The sequence below is a fragment of the Pogoniulus pusillus genome, chromosome 21, assembly GCF_015220805.1.
Source record: "Pogoniulus pusillus isolate bPogPus1 chromosome 21, bPogPus1.pri, whole genome shotgun sequence".
In the NCBI taxonomy this organism is placed as follows: domain Eukaryota; kingdom Metazoa; phylum Chordata; class Aves; order Piciformes; family Lybiidae; genus Pogoniulus; species Pogoniulus pusillus.
Window position 1 is genome coordinate 11552145 of NC_087284.1, and position 19467 is coordinate 11571611.

Below are 19467 nucleotides of genomic sequence, written 5' to 3' on the forward strand. Positions count from 1 at the left end.
AAGAAGGGGGAAGCAGATGTTTGAGGCTTCTTGCCAAAGATGGTCTCTCTGACAGCTGTGCCATGTCTGAGAGCCTGCCTTGAGCACAGTCAACAAAACTGTGTGCAGGGAGTGCACAAAATCACAGAATGTTAGGGGCTGGAAGGGACCTCGAAAGATCATCCAGTCTAATCCCCCTGCCACAGCAGGATCACCTATACCAGATCACACAGGAAGGCATCCAGGCAAGTCTTAAATATCTCCAGAGAGGGAGATTCCACAACCCCCTGGGCAGCCTGTTCCAGTGTTCTGTCACCCTCACAGTGAAGAATTTCTCTCTTACATTTGCATGGAACATCATCCTGTGCCTCAGCTTCCACCCATTGCTCATCATCCTGTCTTTGGGCATCACCAAGCAGAGGCTGGCTCCATCCTCTTGTCACTCACCCTTTACATACTTATAAGCATTAATGAGGTCATCCCTTAGTCTCCTCTTCTCTAAGCAGCAGAGCCCCACCTCCTTCAGTTTTTCTTCATAAGGAAGATGTTCCTCTCCCTTAATCTTCCTTGTGGCTCTGTGCTGGACTCTCTCCAGCAGTTCTCTGTTCTTCCTGAACTGAGAGATGCAGAACTGGACACAATACTCCAGATGTGACCTCATCAGGGCAGCAGAGGGGAAGAAGAACCTCTCTCAACATACTAACCACAGCCCTTCTAATAGACTTTAGAATGACATTGGTCTTCTCAGCCACAAGAGCACACTGCTTGCTCATGGTCAACTTTCCATCCATTAGGACCCCCAGGTCCTTTCCCCCTTCACTGCTCTCTAGCAGGTCAGTCCCCAACCTATACTGATACCTGAGGCTGTTTTGTTTTTTTTTTTCCAGGTGCAAGACTCTACATTTGCCCTTGTTGAATTTCATTCAATTTCACCCTGCCCAATCTTCCAGACTAAGTCTTGCTGAGCAGCAGCACAACCCTCTGATGTGGCAGCCGCTCCATCCAGTTTGGTGTCATCAGCAAACCTGCTGACAGTGCTCTTTGTGCCCTCATCCAGGTGGCTGATGAATATATTGAACAGAACTGGTCCCAGTACTAACCCCTGTATGACTCCACTGGTTACAGGCCTCCAACTAGACTCTATCCTGCTGACCACAACTCTGACTTCTTCCCTTCAACCAGTTCCAAATCCACCTCACTCCCCAATCACCCAGACCACACTGCCTCAGTTTAGCTGCAAGGATACTGGTCACTTAAACTTGTTCAGGTTCAAGAACACTCTCTCGGTGCCTCTAGCAACCCTGCCACCACAGCCTGATGAGACAGGCTGCACATTGCACTATTCTGGGCCCTTTGCACTATAGTCTGGCCCTCCAGATCCTGCTTAGAGTCCAAGTTGTTCTCTCAGGCCTCTTCTGACTCAAGAATAAGACAATTTCCAGTTTCCTGGTGAACTGTGCATCTACTTTTCCTACTTTTCCAGTCTTATCTCCACTCACACCATCAGGTGGCATGAAGCTTAAAACTAACCACATTAATTATTTCCAAGATGCTACTACATCCTCTGGAGTTACCAGTCCATTTGGCAGGAAACACTGTGCATATTTAAATAACTGCACAAAACTCTTTTTAAAGACTTATCTTAAGCTATCATCTATATCTATAAATAATTTACAGATCCATTTACATTAGGTATACTCTTACTGGTTGCAACATCCCTACAACCTACTTACTGAATGTAGTGAATGGGTAAAAAATGTCACCTAGAAGAAATATGGAAATGAAAATACAGTATATATGGCCAGGGGATAACAGGTACACAAGATCATACATATTTCAGGAATTCCTTCTTCTTGATCAAGTTTCCAGGTCTAACAAGTACCCAAAGGTGTAGTTTTAATTCCACGTTTTCCTCTCACGCTCTCACACTCTCTATACAGTATATTCATTTCACTGTCCTTCACCTTTGCTCATTTATTTTAATTCATACAGTGCTGACTCACTCTAGATGTTGGACTTTAATCACTGATGACTACTCAGTGCTACTTCCCTTCTGCTTTTGCATATCAATGACATCCAGTATTTCATAAAGGCATATCGCTGCAGTATCCCCAGATCCAGACCCAGAATGATTCCACTGCAGCTGTTCCTTGCCTAAAGTAATATTAGGGTACTCTATCCACCAACACTTCATGAGTAATGCATCCCCAAAATGAACATTTGTTCAAAGTTTTGTATTTTGCAGGTCTTTTTTTTTTAATTCATGTTCCCCTACGAGGACAGACTGAAAGAGTTGGGGCTGTTCAGTCTGGAGAAGAGGAGGCTCCCAGGTGACCTTATTGTGGCCTTTCAGTATCTGAAGGGGGCCTACAAAAAAGCTGGGGAAGGACTTTTCAGGATATCATGGACTGACAGGACTAGGGGGAATGGAGCGAAGCTGGAGATGGGTAGGTTCAGGCTGGATGTGAGGAGGAAGTTCTGCACCATGAGAGTGGTGAGAACCTGGAATGGGTTGCCCAGAGAGGTGGTGAGGCCCTGTCCCTAGAGGTGTTTAAAGCCAGGCTGGATGGGGCCATGGCCAGCCTGCTCTAGGGTAGGGTGTCCCTGCCCATGGCAGGGGGGTTGGAACTAGACGATCCTCGTGGTCCCTTCCAACCCTGACCCATTCTATTATTGTATGGTATCATTATTTCTTAAGACTAGTAACATTAATAACAGATGAATTAGTAACAGCAAATGAACATTCCTGATATAATCTTCTTCCCTTTAAATCCCAGAAAGCAAATGATCAACATCAACCTTTTCCCCATCCTCTTTGTCGATTTTTTTCCCCCTTCCCACCTTCTATTATGGCATACCCCCACTATTGAGAATTTAGGAACAGGCAACTGAATGGAGTCTCTGCCTTATGGTCAGGTCACCTGCTGGATTCACCAATTCCATAAAGCCAGCTCACAATGAGTTGCACTATCTGTAGCTCAGCTACTTATTTGTAAATTTATTGCACTATCCAGTCAGCCAAATTGAAGCCAGAAGAAATTAGGATCTTCTCATTCTCAGCAGCCTATCAGACTAAACACAGGACATTTGCAATACAGTTCTCTCTACGGAAAACTTTAGAAAACCTGCACCTGGACTACACTAGAATTTGAATCTGAATGCTAAATTCATTTTGTTTCTGTGGAAAATTCATTTTCAATAACCAAGCTTCTCTTTGCCCTTATTTCATGATAATTTAGCTGCTTCATTAATTGGTTTGGTTTAGCTTGTTTTTAATTGTCTGTTTCTTGGAGCCTCTGCATCCGGACACAGTGGCAGAGGAACAAGCACATTTCCTCTGCAAGGGGCCAAAAGTGCTAGTTAGCTGCGTTGTTTATCTGTTTACCACACACCAGCACAATGTGTATGTGGTGAAAGTGGAAATCCCATTGCGTGGAGATGATGGTTTGTAACCCTCAGGCCTGTGGTTGAATACTTTGTATCTGAGCATGTACTTTTTAGCTTAGTGACGCCCATCAAACTGGTGTCGCAGATCTCCACAGCTTCGCTTTAGCAGCACAGAGCGATCCATATGCATGTGCTTCTGCTTTTATCCAAGAGACACAAGCCTATAAATCACCCCTTGTAAGTGACAAATCATGTTCTCTCCTGTGCTTGCACACACATTCTACTCCCTTCCCCTCCTGCCAGTCACACCTCATTGCCTACCTCTAACCTTCCAAATGTTGCTCTTTATCAGTTGCACGTAAAACAAGACAAAAGTGATGTGGCCTTAAATCAGATAAGATTTTTTTTCCCCTAGTAAACATCCATTTGGACTCATTCCTTTAAAGAAGAATATTAAAAAATGAGTATTTTTTTTAGCATAGATCAAATATCATGTTCTAGATGTGTGAAAATGCACCTGAAGTAGTTAGTGTTTGTAAAGTGTTCATTTAACCAAACCCACATTTGTGTCCATTATTCTGTGGCCCTTGCCACAGAAGCATGAATGAGAACTAAAGAAGCAGGTCATATTTTTCTTTAACACAAATAAAGCAATAAGAAAGAACTCTAATTTTAGTTATACCACAAAATTGTTTAAAATTAGCTCTGAGAAATGGGATTTTCCTCAAAAGTCTAAAGATTTCTAATGGAAATCTGTATTCCTTTATGGCTGCCCAGGGGGGTGGTTGGGGCTCCATGCCTGGAGATATTCAAGGTGAGGCTCTATAGAGCCCTGGGCAACCTGATCTAGTTGAGGATGTTCCTGCTGAATGCAGGGGGACTGAATTAGACGACCTTTGGAGGTGCCTTCCAGACCAGCCCATTCTATGATTCTATGATGGTTATTTCCACATTATTTGAAGTTGCTCATGACTATGTGCATCAGAAACATATCCCTTCCAATGCACCCAGGTCTAGACATAGAATCATATAGGCTCAAAATGACCTTTAAGATCATCGAGTTCGAACATTAACCTAACACTGTCAAGTCTGCTGCTAAAGCATGCCCCTCAGCACCACATCTACATGTCTTTTAAATCTCTCCAGGGATGATGATTCAACCACTTCTCTCTGCAGATTGTTTCAGGGCTTGACAAGCTTTGCTGGGAAGAAATTTTCTTAACGTCCAACCTAAAACTCCCCTGGTACAAGTTGAGGAGTTTCTTTTTGTCTTATTGCTTGTTACTCAGGAAATGAAACCGACCTCCACCTTCCTACAAACCTCTTTTTTAAGTAGTTATATGGAATGAGATCTCCCCTTAAGACTTCTTTTCTCCAGGCTAAACAACCCCAGCTCCCCCTGCTGCTCCTCATGAGACTTGTTCCCCAGACCCCTCACCAGCTTTGTTGCCCCTCTTTGGACACACTTCAGCATCTCAATTTCTTTCTTGTAGCAAGGGGCTCAAAGCTGAACCCAGTATTCAGTATGTGGTCTCACTGCTGCTGAGTACAGGGGTACAGTCTCTAGCAGACACATTTTAGTACTTGGCTTCTACTAAAATTAAATTCATCAGATCTCAAAGCTCTTGCATTTTTGAAGTAAGAACCTGCTATGCAAATTAGGGTTTCTAGATCAAACTTTATTGAGCCCAGAGTGACCAGGACATTTGCATCATCAATAAGAACAAAAACATGTTAATGCAAGTTGATTGATAAAAGTGGATGGAAGAATCTAGATGAGTATTTCACATCTTCTCTGGTTCTTAGGATTTTTTCACCTCTGAACGTTTTCTGGTTAAAAATACCCCAAGATTTGTGTTTGTTGGGGTTCTTTTTAAACACAAAAATAAAATCAATATTATAACTCTTCAAAACATAAAGCTAGTTCTTGGCAAACAAAAATTAGTAGTCATATTGTTATTAATATATGTGGAAATGTATTTTGACACAAAAAAAAGGGCATCCATCAAAAATCCTTTACAGACCATCTGCCATGTTGTCAGTAATTTCAAACAGCATTCAGAAATTGGATTACTTGTAGATGTAAATAAATATAGTGAAATTATGTGTTCAAAATGCCTCTGAACATGCAACATAATCATGTAGGTATTTCACGTTCCCTTCCCGCAAACGCTTAGCTGTGCCATAGCTCATTATCACACAGTGTTTTGAGACAACAAATGTGAGATTGTCTATAATCAGTTCTAAGGTGTCATTGCCTCCACTGCAGAACAATTTCATGGAATTTTTCCTCCCTAAGCAACTTTTTCCCTTTGTAGCAGCTATCAGACGAGATGCTGCCACAACGTGCCGATCGTGGCACAACCCTGTGAGGAGCAATGCAACCAGGACGAAAGAACTTAATTAAAGTGACTGAGTTGCCTTTCACATGCTGTTAGAGAGGCTGCTTCAAGTGGGATTTTGCACACTGGTCTCAAACCCATTTGCAGCATAAGCAGGTCCTTTAATGTGCATCATAAGATCATTCCTTTACTTCAAGACATTCAAGAGGACACTTTCTAATATTCTTGAAAAACATCTCCTAAAAACATGTCCCAGAGACTGAGTTGGTTGGTGGATAGCAGCTGAAGCTAGATATAGTTTGTGGGTTACCTGTGATGAAGGCAGTGATCACACAGGACAAACACTGACAGCTTTACTAAAAATCCTGTCAAGCCATCCTTGTAATAAGGAGTGTTATGGATTATGGTCAGGAACAGAGTGTGTGCAAATACATTCATGACAAGCATAAATATTCAGCTTCCCTGTATGGATACCAGAATGGGATCAGCTATCCATTCCAGTTCCATGGCTGCAGATGAATTGATCTTGGGGTTTTATGGCAAAAATGGTCTAATACTCACTGGTTTCCTTTCAAGCCAATGTTTACAAATATATGAGGGCTGAGGGTCAAGAGGGATGGGACAGGCTCTTCTCAGTTCTAATCTGTGATAGGGTAAGGGACAATGGGTATAAAATACAGCACTGGAAGTTCCACCTCAACATGAGGAAGAACTTCTTTATTGTAAGGGTCACAGAGCACTGGAACAGGCTGCCCAGAGAGGTTGTGGAGTCTCCTTCTCTAGAGAATTTCAAGTCCTGTCTGGATGCATTGCTGTGTGACCTGAGCTAGATTCTATGTTCCTGCTCTGGCAGAGGTGTTGGACTTGATGATCTATGGAGGTCCCTTCCAACTCCTAGCAGCCTGTGATGCTGTGAAATTATCTTACTTTAAAGTTTCCAGCCATTCTTGAAATATATGGTTGTCAAATTCATATATAATGACTAGCCCAGGAAATGTTTCCCAGCATCCACCTACCTGTAGTCAAAATCAATACAAGCCAGGTCCAAATATTTCAACACAGAAGGCAAAAATGATTTATAAATAACTATGTAGAAAAGCCCACTCTTATTGGCAGTTTACAGTAATATGACAGCTGTCTGAAGATGAGGCAGCAGTGTGCTCAGGTGGCCAAAGAAGGCAAACAGCAGCATCCTGGCTTCTATCAGAAGCAGTGTGGCCAGCAGAGTGGTGAGGCTACACCTCAAATACCGTGTTCACTTTTGAGCCAGTCACTACAAGAAGGACACTGAGGTGCTGGAGCAGATACAGAGAAGGGCAATGATGCTGGTGAGGAGTCTAGAGAACAAGTCCTGTGAGGAGTGGCTGAGGGAACTGGGGTTGTTCAGGCTGAAAAAAAGGAGGCTCAGGGGGAGATTTCACATTCTGCAACTACCTGAAAGGAGGTAGTAGCAATGAAGGGATCAGTCTGTTCTTCCAGGTAACAAGCAATAGAACAAGAGGAAATAGCCTCAGATTGTGCCATGGAAGGTTCAGGTAGGACATTAGGGAAAATGTCTTCATTAAAAGGGTTGTCAAGCACTTGAATAGGCTGCCAAGGAAAATGGTTGAACGATCATCCTTAGAGATATTTAAAAATTGTGAAGATATGGTGCTGAGGGATGTAGTTGAGCAATGGACTTGGTAGTGTTAGGTTAATATTTACACTTGAAGATTTTAAAGATCTTTAGGAGCCTAAATGACTCTATGATTCTATAAATGCATATGCAATTTAGTGTTGGGTTTGGGGTTTCAGTTGTTTTTTTTCCTACTAGCTTCATGTGTTATGATCCAGCCAGCACTGAAGTTCATGGGTGCCCTTCCACTGATTTAAACTACAGCTACACCGTGCCATTTCAGAAAGACAAATCCTGTACATGGCTATTTTATGACACGATTTTTTACAGTGCTGACTTCATACGCAGATAAATCTTCCTTAACTGTAAATTTGATGATGCACTGCAGAAAATTCTCCATAGCAGGAATTTTCCATTCTCTTTTATCTTCATTACTGCATATCCCTATTACAAGTAAGGAATAGTTTGCAGTAGTCACAGTGTTTACTTTAGCTTAATCTAGGTAGTTGACCCCATTAAATCAATTTCAACTCTTGCCCTTTGCTTTTACTTCAAATCTAAGTTAGACATGAGCAAAAACTTTACAGAGTTCTACTTAAAACCAGAAAACAAGTTAAGTTAGACTAGAAATAACCACCAGCTAATACCAGAATAACCACTACCTCCAGCAGCACAGACTTGCTTGTTTAGTAAACTACATAATGTTGCAAACTGAAAAACAGAGCGTGACAGTTTTGTTAACTCATGCTAATTATATGCTATCATGCCTAACACCTCAGACAGGTTTTAGGAGTCTGAAGGCTTCTGATTGACAGGTATTGTTTGGAACTCTGAAAAACTTTTAGAAGAAAAAAAATCACAGTTAACAGGCTGCAGAATATGCTCTTAGTCACTAACAGTCATGTTCTCCAGTCTCTGAAGGAAAATATAGTTCATTATTAGTTATTTGAAGTGTGGCTCTTACAAATGCTTCCAAACAAAGTCATTTATGTCAGGGAATGCCCAAACAGCAAGAAGCATCCAGGGTTTAGGCTCCCAGGGCCTCACAAAGTCCGACATGAAGGTTCATGTCAGAAGTCCCACTCTAAAGGTAAGGTCAGGCTTTCTAACTGAAATTCTCTTTCCTGCTCTATGTGAAGGGGAGGGGAAAGAAGCCAACTGATAAGGTACTTGTGCATGGTGCTTATGCTGTGGGTGATCAGCCAGCTCCTATCTAGCATTTGTGACAATCTTGAACTACCTGGAGAGAACTCTGGTGGATATACACAAAGGCTTTTCTGTTTCTGTTTTGTAATTTATAGACTCAGCACCCAAAGCATTCCACAGCCACTCATAATTACATTTCACATTAAAAATACCTACATTAAAGAGACATTATTAAGGTTGTAAAGGTCAAGCACTAAATACTGTGGCAATGTCAGAATGAAGGTTGCCTCTGCAACACTAATTCAGTCTCCTTATACATGTGTATTATAGTAGGGTTCCTAATTGCATCATGACACTAATTTTTTACTATCCTACCATTTGCTTCCTCAGTGCATGGAGTGGGCAGTGCTTACTTAACGAGCCACTATTAAATATTTTGCTTTCTTCTCCTTGAAGGCATGGCCCCAAGCCATTTAAACCCTGCTCAGAAGACAGAAATGTTAATGTCCTCATGGGCTTTTCATCAGTGCTTCACTTAAGTATATGGATACTTTACAAATACTAATTACTTTACATCTTGATCAAATCCCTACTGAAAGAAAATTACGATTCTCTCCTTGTTTCACGACTAAGACATAAAGTGACCTAAAGCAAAACAGAGCTGTTAATTTTGAGCACCCAAATTAAAACAAGAAGAAACTGCGTTTTGGAATAGCTGCTGTAGGCATCAGGTCATCAGGTCCAAAGCAGAGCTTCTACTGATTTCTGTAAATCAAGAAAACACTTAAATACTTCCACATCACAGCTTCAAACACAGTGTTCAGGAAAAGAGAGACAGCTATCAAGAAGTTGTGAAAAGAGTGGTTTAAGTGGCAAAACTAGGAACATCAAACAAGCAATCTGTGGCAGGAACAGAACTATAACCTGTGACTTTGAGGCACGCAACTCAGCAATTTCTTCTATTCTTGGCATCATTCAGTGCAGTCCTTAAATTCTGCAGCATGTGAGGCAGGGACCCCTCAGTAAATAGGCTTTTCTGCTATAGCTACTGAGCCTCTTTTCCATTGAATGATGTTATTTTCTTTCCATGTTTCCTTATTTTTCTCTCTCTTTCTCCCTCTTCCCATTTCTCCTTCCCCTCTTCTTCATTTGTTCTTTCCCAACAGCTCGTCGGGCAACTCTTCTCACCGTGCCCACTCTGATGACAGCATCTTCTGATGATGACATAGACCGGAGACCCATCAGAAGACTTCGGTCTAAGAGTGACACCCCTTACTTGGAAGAAGCTAGGATCTGCTTCAATCTTGATAATGGTAAGACAACCCCTTCCCCTAACAGCATATGATATTAGTTAAAGATTTTTTTTTCAGCTGTAGATGGACCAGATGGTACCTTCTGATTCACAAGCAGTATGGTGGCTCACTAGACAGCCTAAGATGTCACAGATGTCTAACTACAAGCACCTGTATATGTATGAACAAGGATCCTTTTCAAAATGCTTCTGCAAATACTAACTAAAGACTTTCCCCTGTTTCAGCTAGGATGATCCAGTGAGACTGGAGCAAAAGAGAACGGCTTTGCAAACATGATATAGCTAGATTTTACCTGCTTCAGGCATGTAGAAACATGCAAGTTCTTGAAAGGGAACATTTATGAAGGGATTAGAGCCAATAGCAGGCTTCAGCTAAAACTACCATTACATGGAAGAACACCCAGCACCCCCCAAAACCACTACAGGTTTAATTGGCAAAGTGTAACAGGAAACTCTGGATTCTGCAGCAATGAGTAAGAAAGCTGTGCCCCAAAATGACATGTTACTGTCATTGCCTTCAGACCTACTGAGTCCCAGCATTCCCTCATCCTTTTTTCTCACTGAGTTTGGCCAAAACAAAAGATTTTGAATGTAGAGACAGCTAAGTGACTTTAAGCAGACAGGGTTTTAAAATTCTGAATGAAGTGGGGTGAACTACCATACTCTCTGGTACCTATTTGAACTGTGCAGCTCCTGTTTTATGTAGTATTTTTGTGCTACCCAGACTTGGGTTTTTTAAATAGCATTTCTAGTAACTTATAGTACACTAACATCCAGACGTCCCACCTGAAATTGGAACCCCAATGTGGCGGGCAGCCTACCACCACACAGCAAGAAACAACATTGCCATAAAGAGCTGATGTCTCAAGAGAGAGGATAGACTAGAGGAGGAGCAGCAAGACATTGCCTCCAGGTTGCAGCTGGAGAATGAAGTCACTGGGTTTTGCCTCTGGTCACATTACTTTCAAAGACCTGCCCAAACGACTTAAGAATCCAAAGCTTTATAGGATGGTCAGGTTTAAACCTCGAGCACAAGCTCTGCACTGCCTCTGGCATTTTAAAGAACTCGTCCTGGTGCACCAGAAGTAGATTTCCCACCAAGTTTGGATCCTGCTGTGCTCTGAGTTTTGGGACGCCTAGGCTAGAGGATAACAGTTTTTGGTGCCCAAGACAGGGGCAGGAGGTGCCAAGCCTGCTAAAGAGCGGCACCAGCCTGAGGTGTTCGGCGGGGAGACAGCGGGAGTCCCCTGCGCTGAAGGGGGTGAGGTACCTCAGCCGGGCCCCCGGTGCGGGCTGCCCTGGGCAGGGGCAGGCAGGGCGGGAGGAAGGTCTCTGCCCTGTGGGGAGCGCGCGGGGCGCGGAGGCGCCGCTGGCGGGCAGGGGGCGGCGGGCAGGGCGGGCAGGGCCGCCGCGGCCGCTCCCGTCCGCAGCTCCTTGACGGGTTTTCCCTCTCTCTCTCTCTCTCTCTCCCTGCCTTCGCTCCTTTCTCCCTTTCCCTCTCTCCTTCCCCATCCTCCCCTCCCCCTCCCCGCGCCTCCTCTCTCCCTCCCTCTCTCTCTCTCTCTCTCTCTCTCTCTCTCTCTCTCTCTCCCCCTCCCTGTCCGCACCCTCCGCCCCCTTCTCGCCCGGCCGCGCCGCCGCTCGCCCTCGCCAGCTCGCCGGGCCACGCTGCTCACGGTGCCCACATTAATGGCGGCATCTTCCGAGGAGGACATCGACCGCAGACCCATCCGCCGCGTCCGCTCCAAGAGCGACACCCCTTACCTCGCTGAGGCCCGCATCTCCTTCAACCTCGAGGCAGGTGAGACACGGCCCGGCCCGGCCCGGCTCGGCACGGGGTGGGCGGCCCGCCCGGCTCACGGCCGCGTCTGGACCGGCAGCGGCTGCCCCGGCGCCGGCAGAGGCAGGGAGCGAAGGGGCCGCCCCCGGAGCCGCGGCCTCCTCCCCCGCCAGCTCTGGCGAGCTCCCCCCGGGCGCCGCCGCCCGGCCCTGCTCTGGCGCCCGCTTCTTCACACCTCCCCGGCCTTCTCCAGCCCTGGCCCGCTGACCGGCTCACCTTAATCCCACCCTGCCACATCTCGGCTTCCTTTCTCTGTTGGACCTCCTCAGAGCTTCCCCAGTCCCAGCGCACCGTCCTCTCATCCCGCAGGGCATGGTACCACTTCCCCACAAGACTTCTGGTCTGCCTCTGCATGCCAGGTTCTTCCCCCAGGTAGATGCTACCCTTAGCATTTTGCAAGTATCTCTGCTTACTGCTCTTTGATATCTTCCCCTATGGGTTTGTGCCTCAAAAGTGCACAGAAACTTGCACCTATGTTGTCCACTTCTTTTCAGTCTTGCAAGAGCCCCCCGCCATTGTCTCAGCATTGCTTTCTGGGACTCTGGATGGGTATACAGCCTCATGTGCTACCAGCAACCTCCAGCTTCCCACATGCAGCACCTGCTGCTGCGTGTTATCAGAATGAGCCTCTACCAAGTCTCTACCTGACGTTGCCGCCCCCTATCCACTGCTGCTCCTTCCTCTCTGCCACCTTTTTCTCATGGCTTCCTTGAAATTTCTGCTGTCCCCTTCAATTCCTCCTACACGTGGTGGCTATCCTCTTTCTTTCCTACGCAGCTGTGATTTTCCCTCCTTCCCTGACCTGACCTTTCCTTATATGCTTATGCTCTGTCAACAGCAAACTAGACTCAAAGGAAAAGAAAGTTATTTCAGCTGGTTCTCTGCACTAAATGGGACATCTTCTGCCTGTGGGGTGTGGGGAAGGATTTGTAGCAAGGAAGCTTTGCTGCAGCCTCCCTCATGTCCCAGCAGCAGTGCACAAAATGACCCAACCATGTAACAGTCTTTGATGCTGAGCCTGTCAGCTCACTGCCAGCTACAAGGAAAAAGAGCTGCCTTGGAGTTGCTGCTTGCCACACTGCAGCTTCCCCCATCCCTCCTCCTCCTTTTCAGCTGGCAGAAAGTTGAAGGTGGCAGAGATGCATTTTCTTCTCCATTTGAGGATGTATTCCCCTCCTCTTCCCGTTATTCCTGAGGTAATTGCACCCTTGTTAATGGCTAATACGCAATTTGGTTTTACTGCTGATAGAATGGTTGGTTACATCATACAACAGGTGATTATTTCTTTCTGGTCATGACTACTTAAAAATTCCCAAGCTGTTGGTAAGTTTGGTGGTGTTTCAGGGCACAGGCTGGAAGACAGTGCCAAATGCCAGGTTTCAGCTCTAAGTAACTGGCAGTGGAAGTGGAAAGAGCATTGCTGTGTGTGAGATGTAAATAAAAGGAGGCTGTGTGTGAGTATTTGATGGCTGAAATAATAACCCTGAGTTGACTTGTGCTGTCACAGGTATGTCATGGAGGTATAAATAGATAAACCTGTTAAGAGCAAGGCACCTTCAGGGCACCTGGTGCCTCATATCTCAGTGCTGAGCTAGATGTGCTGTCTTTACTCCAGGTCCCAGGAGATGTGCAGGTCTCTGGGTACCTCTTTCCTGCAATACAGTGAAAAATGTGATAATTACACTTAGTGTCGTTCTGTTCCTCCCTTCTCCCTGGCTTTGTAATTTGTGTCTTTACTTTCAGACCTCGGAATGGAATTCCTTTACAAGAAATAATTGAAAAAAAACCCCAGTACTGGTGTTTCAAGAAACGTAAATGAAGAATGTTGTAAGCAGTACCAGGCTGTGTTTTCATTAATCCATCTGGCAGCGAGTAGTGTGGATCTTTAAAAAACCCACCAAAATTGCTTAGCAACCAGTATTGAGTGACTGAGCCAAAAAAGCAAGCGAAACGTGCCGCTGGTACCCACTTCATTTCTGAGCTGTTGGTTTTACGCTTGTGTATGCTCAGAAAGCACAAACCAAGCAGCCTGGCTTTGAAAGCTCTCAGTGCTCAGGAAAGAGCTGCTGGAAAGTGTGCTGAGCCACTTTTGCTTGTACCAGATAATGCTGCATGGTGCACGGTTTGCTTTTGGAACTTACTACTTATAAAGTGAAGCATTCTTAAGATTGCTTTTTGGTGGGGATACATGTGGGGAAAAAACTACCTTGTTTCTAATCTTACCTGGTTTCCATGTGCGGTTTGCTTGGTGATGATGTCATTGATGTGCCGTGGAGGGGGCAGTCCCAGACCGGACAGGAGCCTCATTCGCTGTCCGCCGCCCTCGGTGCTGAAGCGCCGGCTGGAGAGACTGCGGTGCGTGTTGCTGCTGGATCTGTTTGACGGGGTTTGATTTAGCAGCAATTTAAGCTTTATTAATAAAATGAGATACACAAAATGTTGATTTTAGGGGCACTTAATGATTCGCCAACCAAAAGATTAACAAGTGATTTAGTAAAGTGTGTTGTAGTAAAACAGCAACTTAATTACAGATTGAAGGAAGGACAACCTGCACTAACTTATTACAAGGCACCTTAAAATACATATATATGTGTATGTATAAACATAAAATGTACTGACACCCATACAGAAGAAGTGAAATACATAGATCCCCACACTCATAAAAGCAAATACATACAAATGCCTAGTTAGGTAGAGAGTTGGGTGGAAGAGGATAACCTATAGGTAGAATCTCCCCCTTTGAGTTTAAACTAAGTACTCACAATGCACCAATATTTCTCAGTTCACAGCAGTTGAATCTTGAGGAGATGGTTTCAACCAGACCTTTCACTTTGCTTGCAGATGGTCTTGAGAGGTATGCCAGCTCAGGAGAAATGCTAGTCACAGCCTGTTGTGGTCTGGGACAGCTCAAAGGGTCTCATCTCAGATCATGATTTGTAGGGCCTGAAATAATTGACTTTGGTCAGGTACTTTTCCATTTTGACCTAATTCCTCTGATGTAAGATTCTGATTTGCACATGTCCAAAACTTGCTAGATTTGAATGTTCTGGTGTTTTCCCACCAGTTGTGCATGCTCAAAACTTGTTAGATTCTAGGGTTCTTGTAATCCCACCTTTGAGTAAGTGCAAGTGTACCAGGGTGTAAGAAGGTTGACTGAACATTGTTTTTGTAGATGATGAGGGAGGCAGTAGGGATCAGGTATGTCAACCTCAACACTGTGCTCCACTGCAGGAAGTATTTGTCTTTACTGTTCCCAGAGAATAAGGGAAGCAAGAGCAAGGTACGTTGAGGGGGTGCTATAGCACTCTGGTGCACTGTCTTTAACAATCTCTGTTTGACTTTTCCAGTGGATCACTGTGTGACCTAGTGGTGGGAGTTGCACTGTGTACTGAGTGGCCCAAGAGTAGTGTTAGGGGAAGATTGTTCCACAGAGTGGGACTGGGCTGTTTTGCCTTGTCTTGTTCTCCCTTGCAGTCCATACTGCAGATTGACAGTGCATGTGTGTGCACAAGGGGTTGTGCATTTCTGGGGTTGTACATTCTTCGCCTGTGCAGGGAAAAGGTGGCAGAAAGGAAGTAATGCTGCTTGCAGTGCAGTCAAAGCTAAAGTGATGCCTGAGGTGCAGGAAACAACCTTTCCCTTACTTGCTTATTGCTTGCTTTTCATTTAGTGTGTTCCATATCTACAGCTGCTGCTCAGCCACTGCTTACAAAGCTGTTTTTCCTACAGCTGCTATGAGCTGAGCTTCATTCCCCAGTTGTTGTCTTCTGCCAGGACATGGACAGAGCTTGAATGCAATGTGCAGCTGCTTTGCTGTATTGCAACTTAAAATCCACTTTTATTAATGAAACATAAGCAGATGCAATGAATACTGCTCTTCTCCACTCTTAATTACAACTACTAGTTAAGAACTAGCAGGTCTTTATCTACTTCAGCTGTAAGTTATAATTATACCATTACTGCTGTTATCTGTATTGTGAACAACTGAGAGTTTGTGTGCACAGAGTCAATTATACAGTTTGGGTATAGTACATTTTGGTCTGGAATGTAAAAAGCCCACTATTTATAATTGATTAACAGTGCAATATCTACCTGCCCTTTTCTTTCAGTTATCTTAACAGCTGTCTTTTGTTTGATTTTCCAAAATACACTTGTTCATTATGTTTGTTTTGAAATAATTGATCGGTTAACTCACATTTATTACCTAGCAGGAGTTAACAAATGCTGTTCAATTAGTTGTCCCTGGTATTTTTTTTTGTTGGTGTTTCCAAACTGATTAAAATACAGCACTGTTTTCCAAACTCAGGGTTATTGTCCCTACTGTTATACATATGCAAATCTTATTAATCTGAGTTATGTATTCATATCAAGAGGATAATGTGTCCCCAAAGGATTTAAATTACCTCTGCTGCAAAAGTTAATGTAGCTACATAACATCATAAAACTATAGGCAGATATTAATTCCTTTTGCATATTTGATACTGAATCAGTCCACATACAGATTTTAATTTGCTGGAATACTTCCGGTGATGCTAGAGGAGCATGGAATGTACTCTCACTTTTGCAGGTGGTGATCTTTTGTTTTCCTTATTGTGATTAGCAATCTGTCATGTCTCCCTCTCTTAACATCCATCTCTGGATTTTCTGGCATGTATTCTTAAAAGCAGTTTTCAAATTGTCTTTCTAACTTTCTGATTCAGGCATCTGAAAAGTAATCCCAAATGACTTCTGAAAACTTGGGCCACTGTCTCTGATAGCTGTCTGGCAGCATAATCCCTTTCCTGGTCCTGTGCCAGCTGACAAGTTCAAGTATTTTTTATGTGTTTTGACCTATTACAATTTTTTATTGCAAAATATTAGACTTTTAAAATGGTAGTGCATGTTAGGTAGCTTTGAGGTGTGATAAATTAGCAGAGGTGATGAGTGATAAGGTAACAGACTGCTTCAAACTCACTACATGATGTGAGCTTCTCTTCTGCCTCCCTCATCATGTGGCTGCTTGGGGAATCCATCAGAATTTCATCAATGCTTGTGAGGGGAATGGGAATTTCCACACTGAGTAAATCTGAGCAAGTTCTCTTCTAGCCCTTGAAGTGTCAATCGCTATTGAAGGTACTTCTATATACATGCAGATACTCCTTCCTAGCTGAAAAAGATCAGGCTGTGTAGTGCAATCTTTTGCAAAGTTGACTTTGGCAGACGGGCTTCGTGTTAAGTGGTGTAAGAAGTTGTCCTTGTCTTGGCTACCGTGTGGCCTCCCTGAGATCTTTGAACAAGGCTGATTGTCTACTAAGATTTTAACCAGGGAGTGGAGACTCGGGGAGAAAACAAGCCAATGCCTTGGAGAGGATGCAAGGCCAGAATGACTATGATAAAGTGTACTAAGGATCAGCACAGAGGGGATATTCCTCTTCCAGTCTGTGCTTCTGTGCTGTGAAATTAGGTGAGAGGAACTTCTGAATGCGAATATATTGTGCCTTCCCCAACTTAAAAATGTGAACCAGAGGTAGCAACAGAGTGGACCCAATAGGGATGATGCATCCTGTACTGGCTACAGAGTCCAACTGGCTTACTAAGCCTTCAAGTGCAGCACAGATTTTAAGTGCACTGAAGTCACTTAGTAATCTCACTGAAGTAGCTGGATCCTCAAGTGATGTAAGTGATTTGTTGACTTCAGCCAGGGATCTGAGCCAGTCTGCATGCCTTTGCTTTGGTGATGAAAGTTCTGCTGTAGCTCTTTGTGCTATAGAGCCACATGTTCTCCTGGAATGTGTTCTGAGGAAGCAAAGCTGAGAGGGAATGGTTTGAATGATTCTGCACAGTTTAACCATGTGTACAGAAGAAAGACCCTTGGGTCTAGAAAGGCAGGTGAGCTCACTACAGTTTAACTGTTCTTAAACAGTGACAAATAAGTCATGTTGGGGAGCAGAAAGAAATCCACAGCAGCCTGAGTTAGTGTTGCTGCAAGCAGAATTAATTCACAGGACGAAGAAGGGAGGAGGATCCAGGCAGAAACTGCTGAATGGCTGAGACAAATGTTAGCAAGCTGGGAAATCTTCATAGTTGGCTGTTTCTGTGATGCTGGCAGAGGTGGTGAGAGAAAGCTAGGACAGAAAGGGTGACTGTTGATTTTATACATGGGAACCTGCCCAGTGTGAACTGGGTGCAAAGCTGAAATCAAAAGCTTACTGCATTTTTGCTGTCCTGGCATCTTCCACACTGATTTTGGGCCCAGTGCTTCTTGCAGCCTTCATGGTACGCTACTTTACTTGTTATTGTTTATATTGCTATATTCATTCCATTATGTAGCTTTAGAGCTGTGCTAAATTCTTCTCAGAGAGTAAACTGATGTCTGATTTTCTTTTTCACTGGAGAGATAATGGCATATGGCCTCAAAGATGTTGATTTGTCTAGAAGGATGCCAGCAGTGTACCCAGGTGGCCAGGAAGGCCGGCAGCATCCTGGCATGTATTAGAAATGATGTGGCCAGCAGGAGTAAAGAAGTGATTCTGCCCCTGTACTCAGCACTGGTGAGACTGCACCCTGAGTACTGTGTCCAGTTTTGAGCACTGCAGAAGAAAGGCATTGAAGTGCTGGAGTAGGTACAGCGAAAAGCAACAAAACCAGTGAGGAGTTTGGAGAGCATGTTTTATGAGGAGAGGCTGAGAGAGTTAGGATTGTTTAGACCAAAAAAGAGGAGGCCAAGAGGAGACCTTGCTCTTTACAGCTACCTGAAATGAGGTTGTAGTGAGGCTGATGCTGGCCTATTCTCTCAAACACTAATGACAGGACAAGAGGTAATAGCCTCAAGCTGCACCAGGGGAAGTTTAGATTGGGTATTAAGAAGAATTTCTTCAGTGAAAGAGTGGTGAGGCATTGGAGCAGGCTGCCCAGGGAAGTGGTGGAGTCACCATCCTTGGAGCTGTTAAAAAAAATGAGTAGATGTTGCACTTTGGGACACGATCTAGTGGTCCTGGAGGTCTTGGGTAGAAGGTAGGACTTAGTGATCTTAGAGGTCTTTTCCAGCCTTGATTCTATTATATGATGACATTTTTCTGCAGTGATCAAGGAGGAGGAGATTGTGCAGTTTATTTTGTCACTGAGTAAAATAAGAAAGTATTTATACAGTTCACTGAGAAGGGTAAATTCTAACTAGGTGAAAATAAAGTGAAATGACTTGACTGTATTTTCTGCAGGAAATTATCATCCCATCAATTTTTAATTTTCTCTAAACCCCACCATTTGATTTAAAAAAAAATATTTTGAAGTTTCTGAGTTTGCTCCTGGTCATCCTTATGTATGATTTAGTGCGCTAACCGAATTAATCATCTCCACAGTCATTTGCAATGTTATCACATTTGAAGTTGTGGGGTTTTTTTCCTTGTTTATGCAGTTTATGTTTTGCATATATCCTTAGCAAAGTACTCTACACGGTTTCTTGATCAGAACAAATAATCCCTAAAATAATACAAAGAGTTGATAGTGCTTTGGTTCTGTGGAGCTCACAGGTTCAAAACAGTGTTGAAAGGGTAATCTGAAGAGCATACATGTCTTTTTAAAAGTACTTTCATTATATGGTGGCTTTAAGATTTCAGGTAGAGGAGATTTGGCATGGGAGAAGAGGGGAGAGAGAAATATGCAGTCGTAGGCTTTCTAATATGTGTGGGAGGTTTTATTTCTTTCTGGAGAAAGATTAGCAAAAATGCATGCTTGGAACAATTCCACTTTCTCTGCTCTAATCACTCCCTCAGATTATTGTCATGGAGATTCTCTTGTACTTAGGAAGCCAAATCACTGGTTTTGGCAAAGCATTTCTTAACACCTTTGTAAAGGGCTTGAAGAACTA

General features: G+C 43.8%; 1 protein-coding gene across 6 annotated transcripts in view; it reads left to right on the forward strand.

The window, feature by feature from the left end:
• PHACTR1 (phosphatase and actin regulator 1) overlaps positions 1–19467 on the forward strand; it is a 450233-nt gene that overhangs the window by 105865 nt on the left and 324901 nt on the right. For all 6 annotated transcript variants that reach the window (XM_064160941.1, XM_064160939.1, XM_064160943.1 and 3 more), the window contains 2 exons: positions 9636–9782; positions 11436–11582. In XM_064160941.1, coding sequence (XP_064017011.1) covers positions 9636–9782; positions 11436–11582 — 294 coding nt within the window. The remainder of the gene's footprint in view (positions 1–9635; positions 9783–11435; positions 11583–19467) is intronic.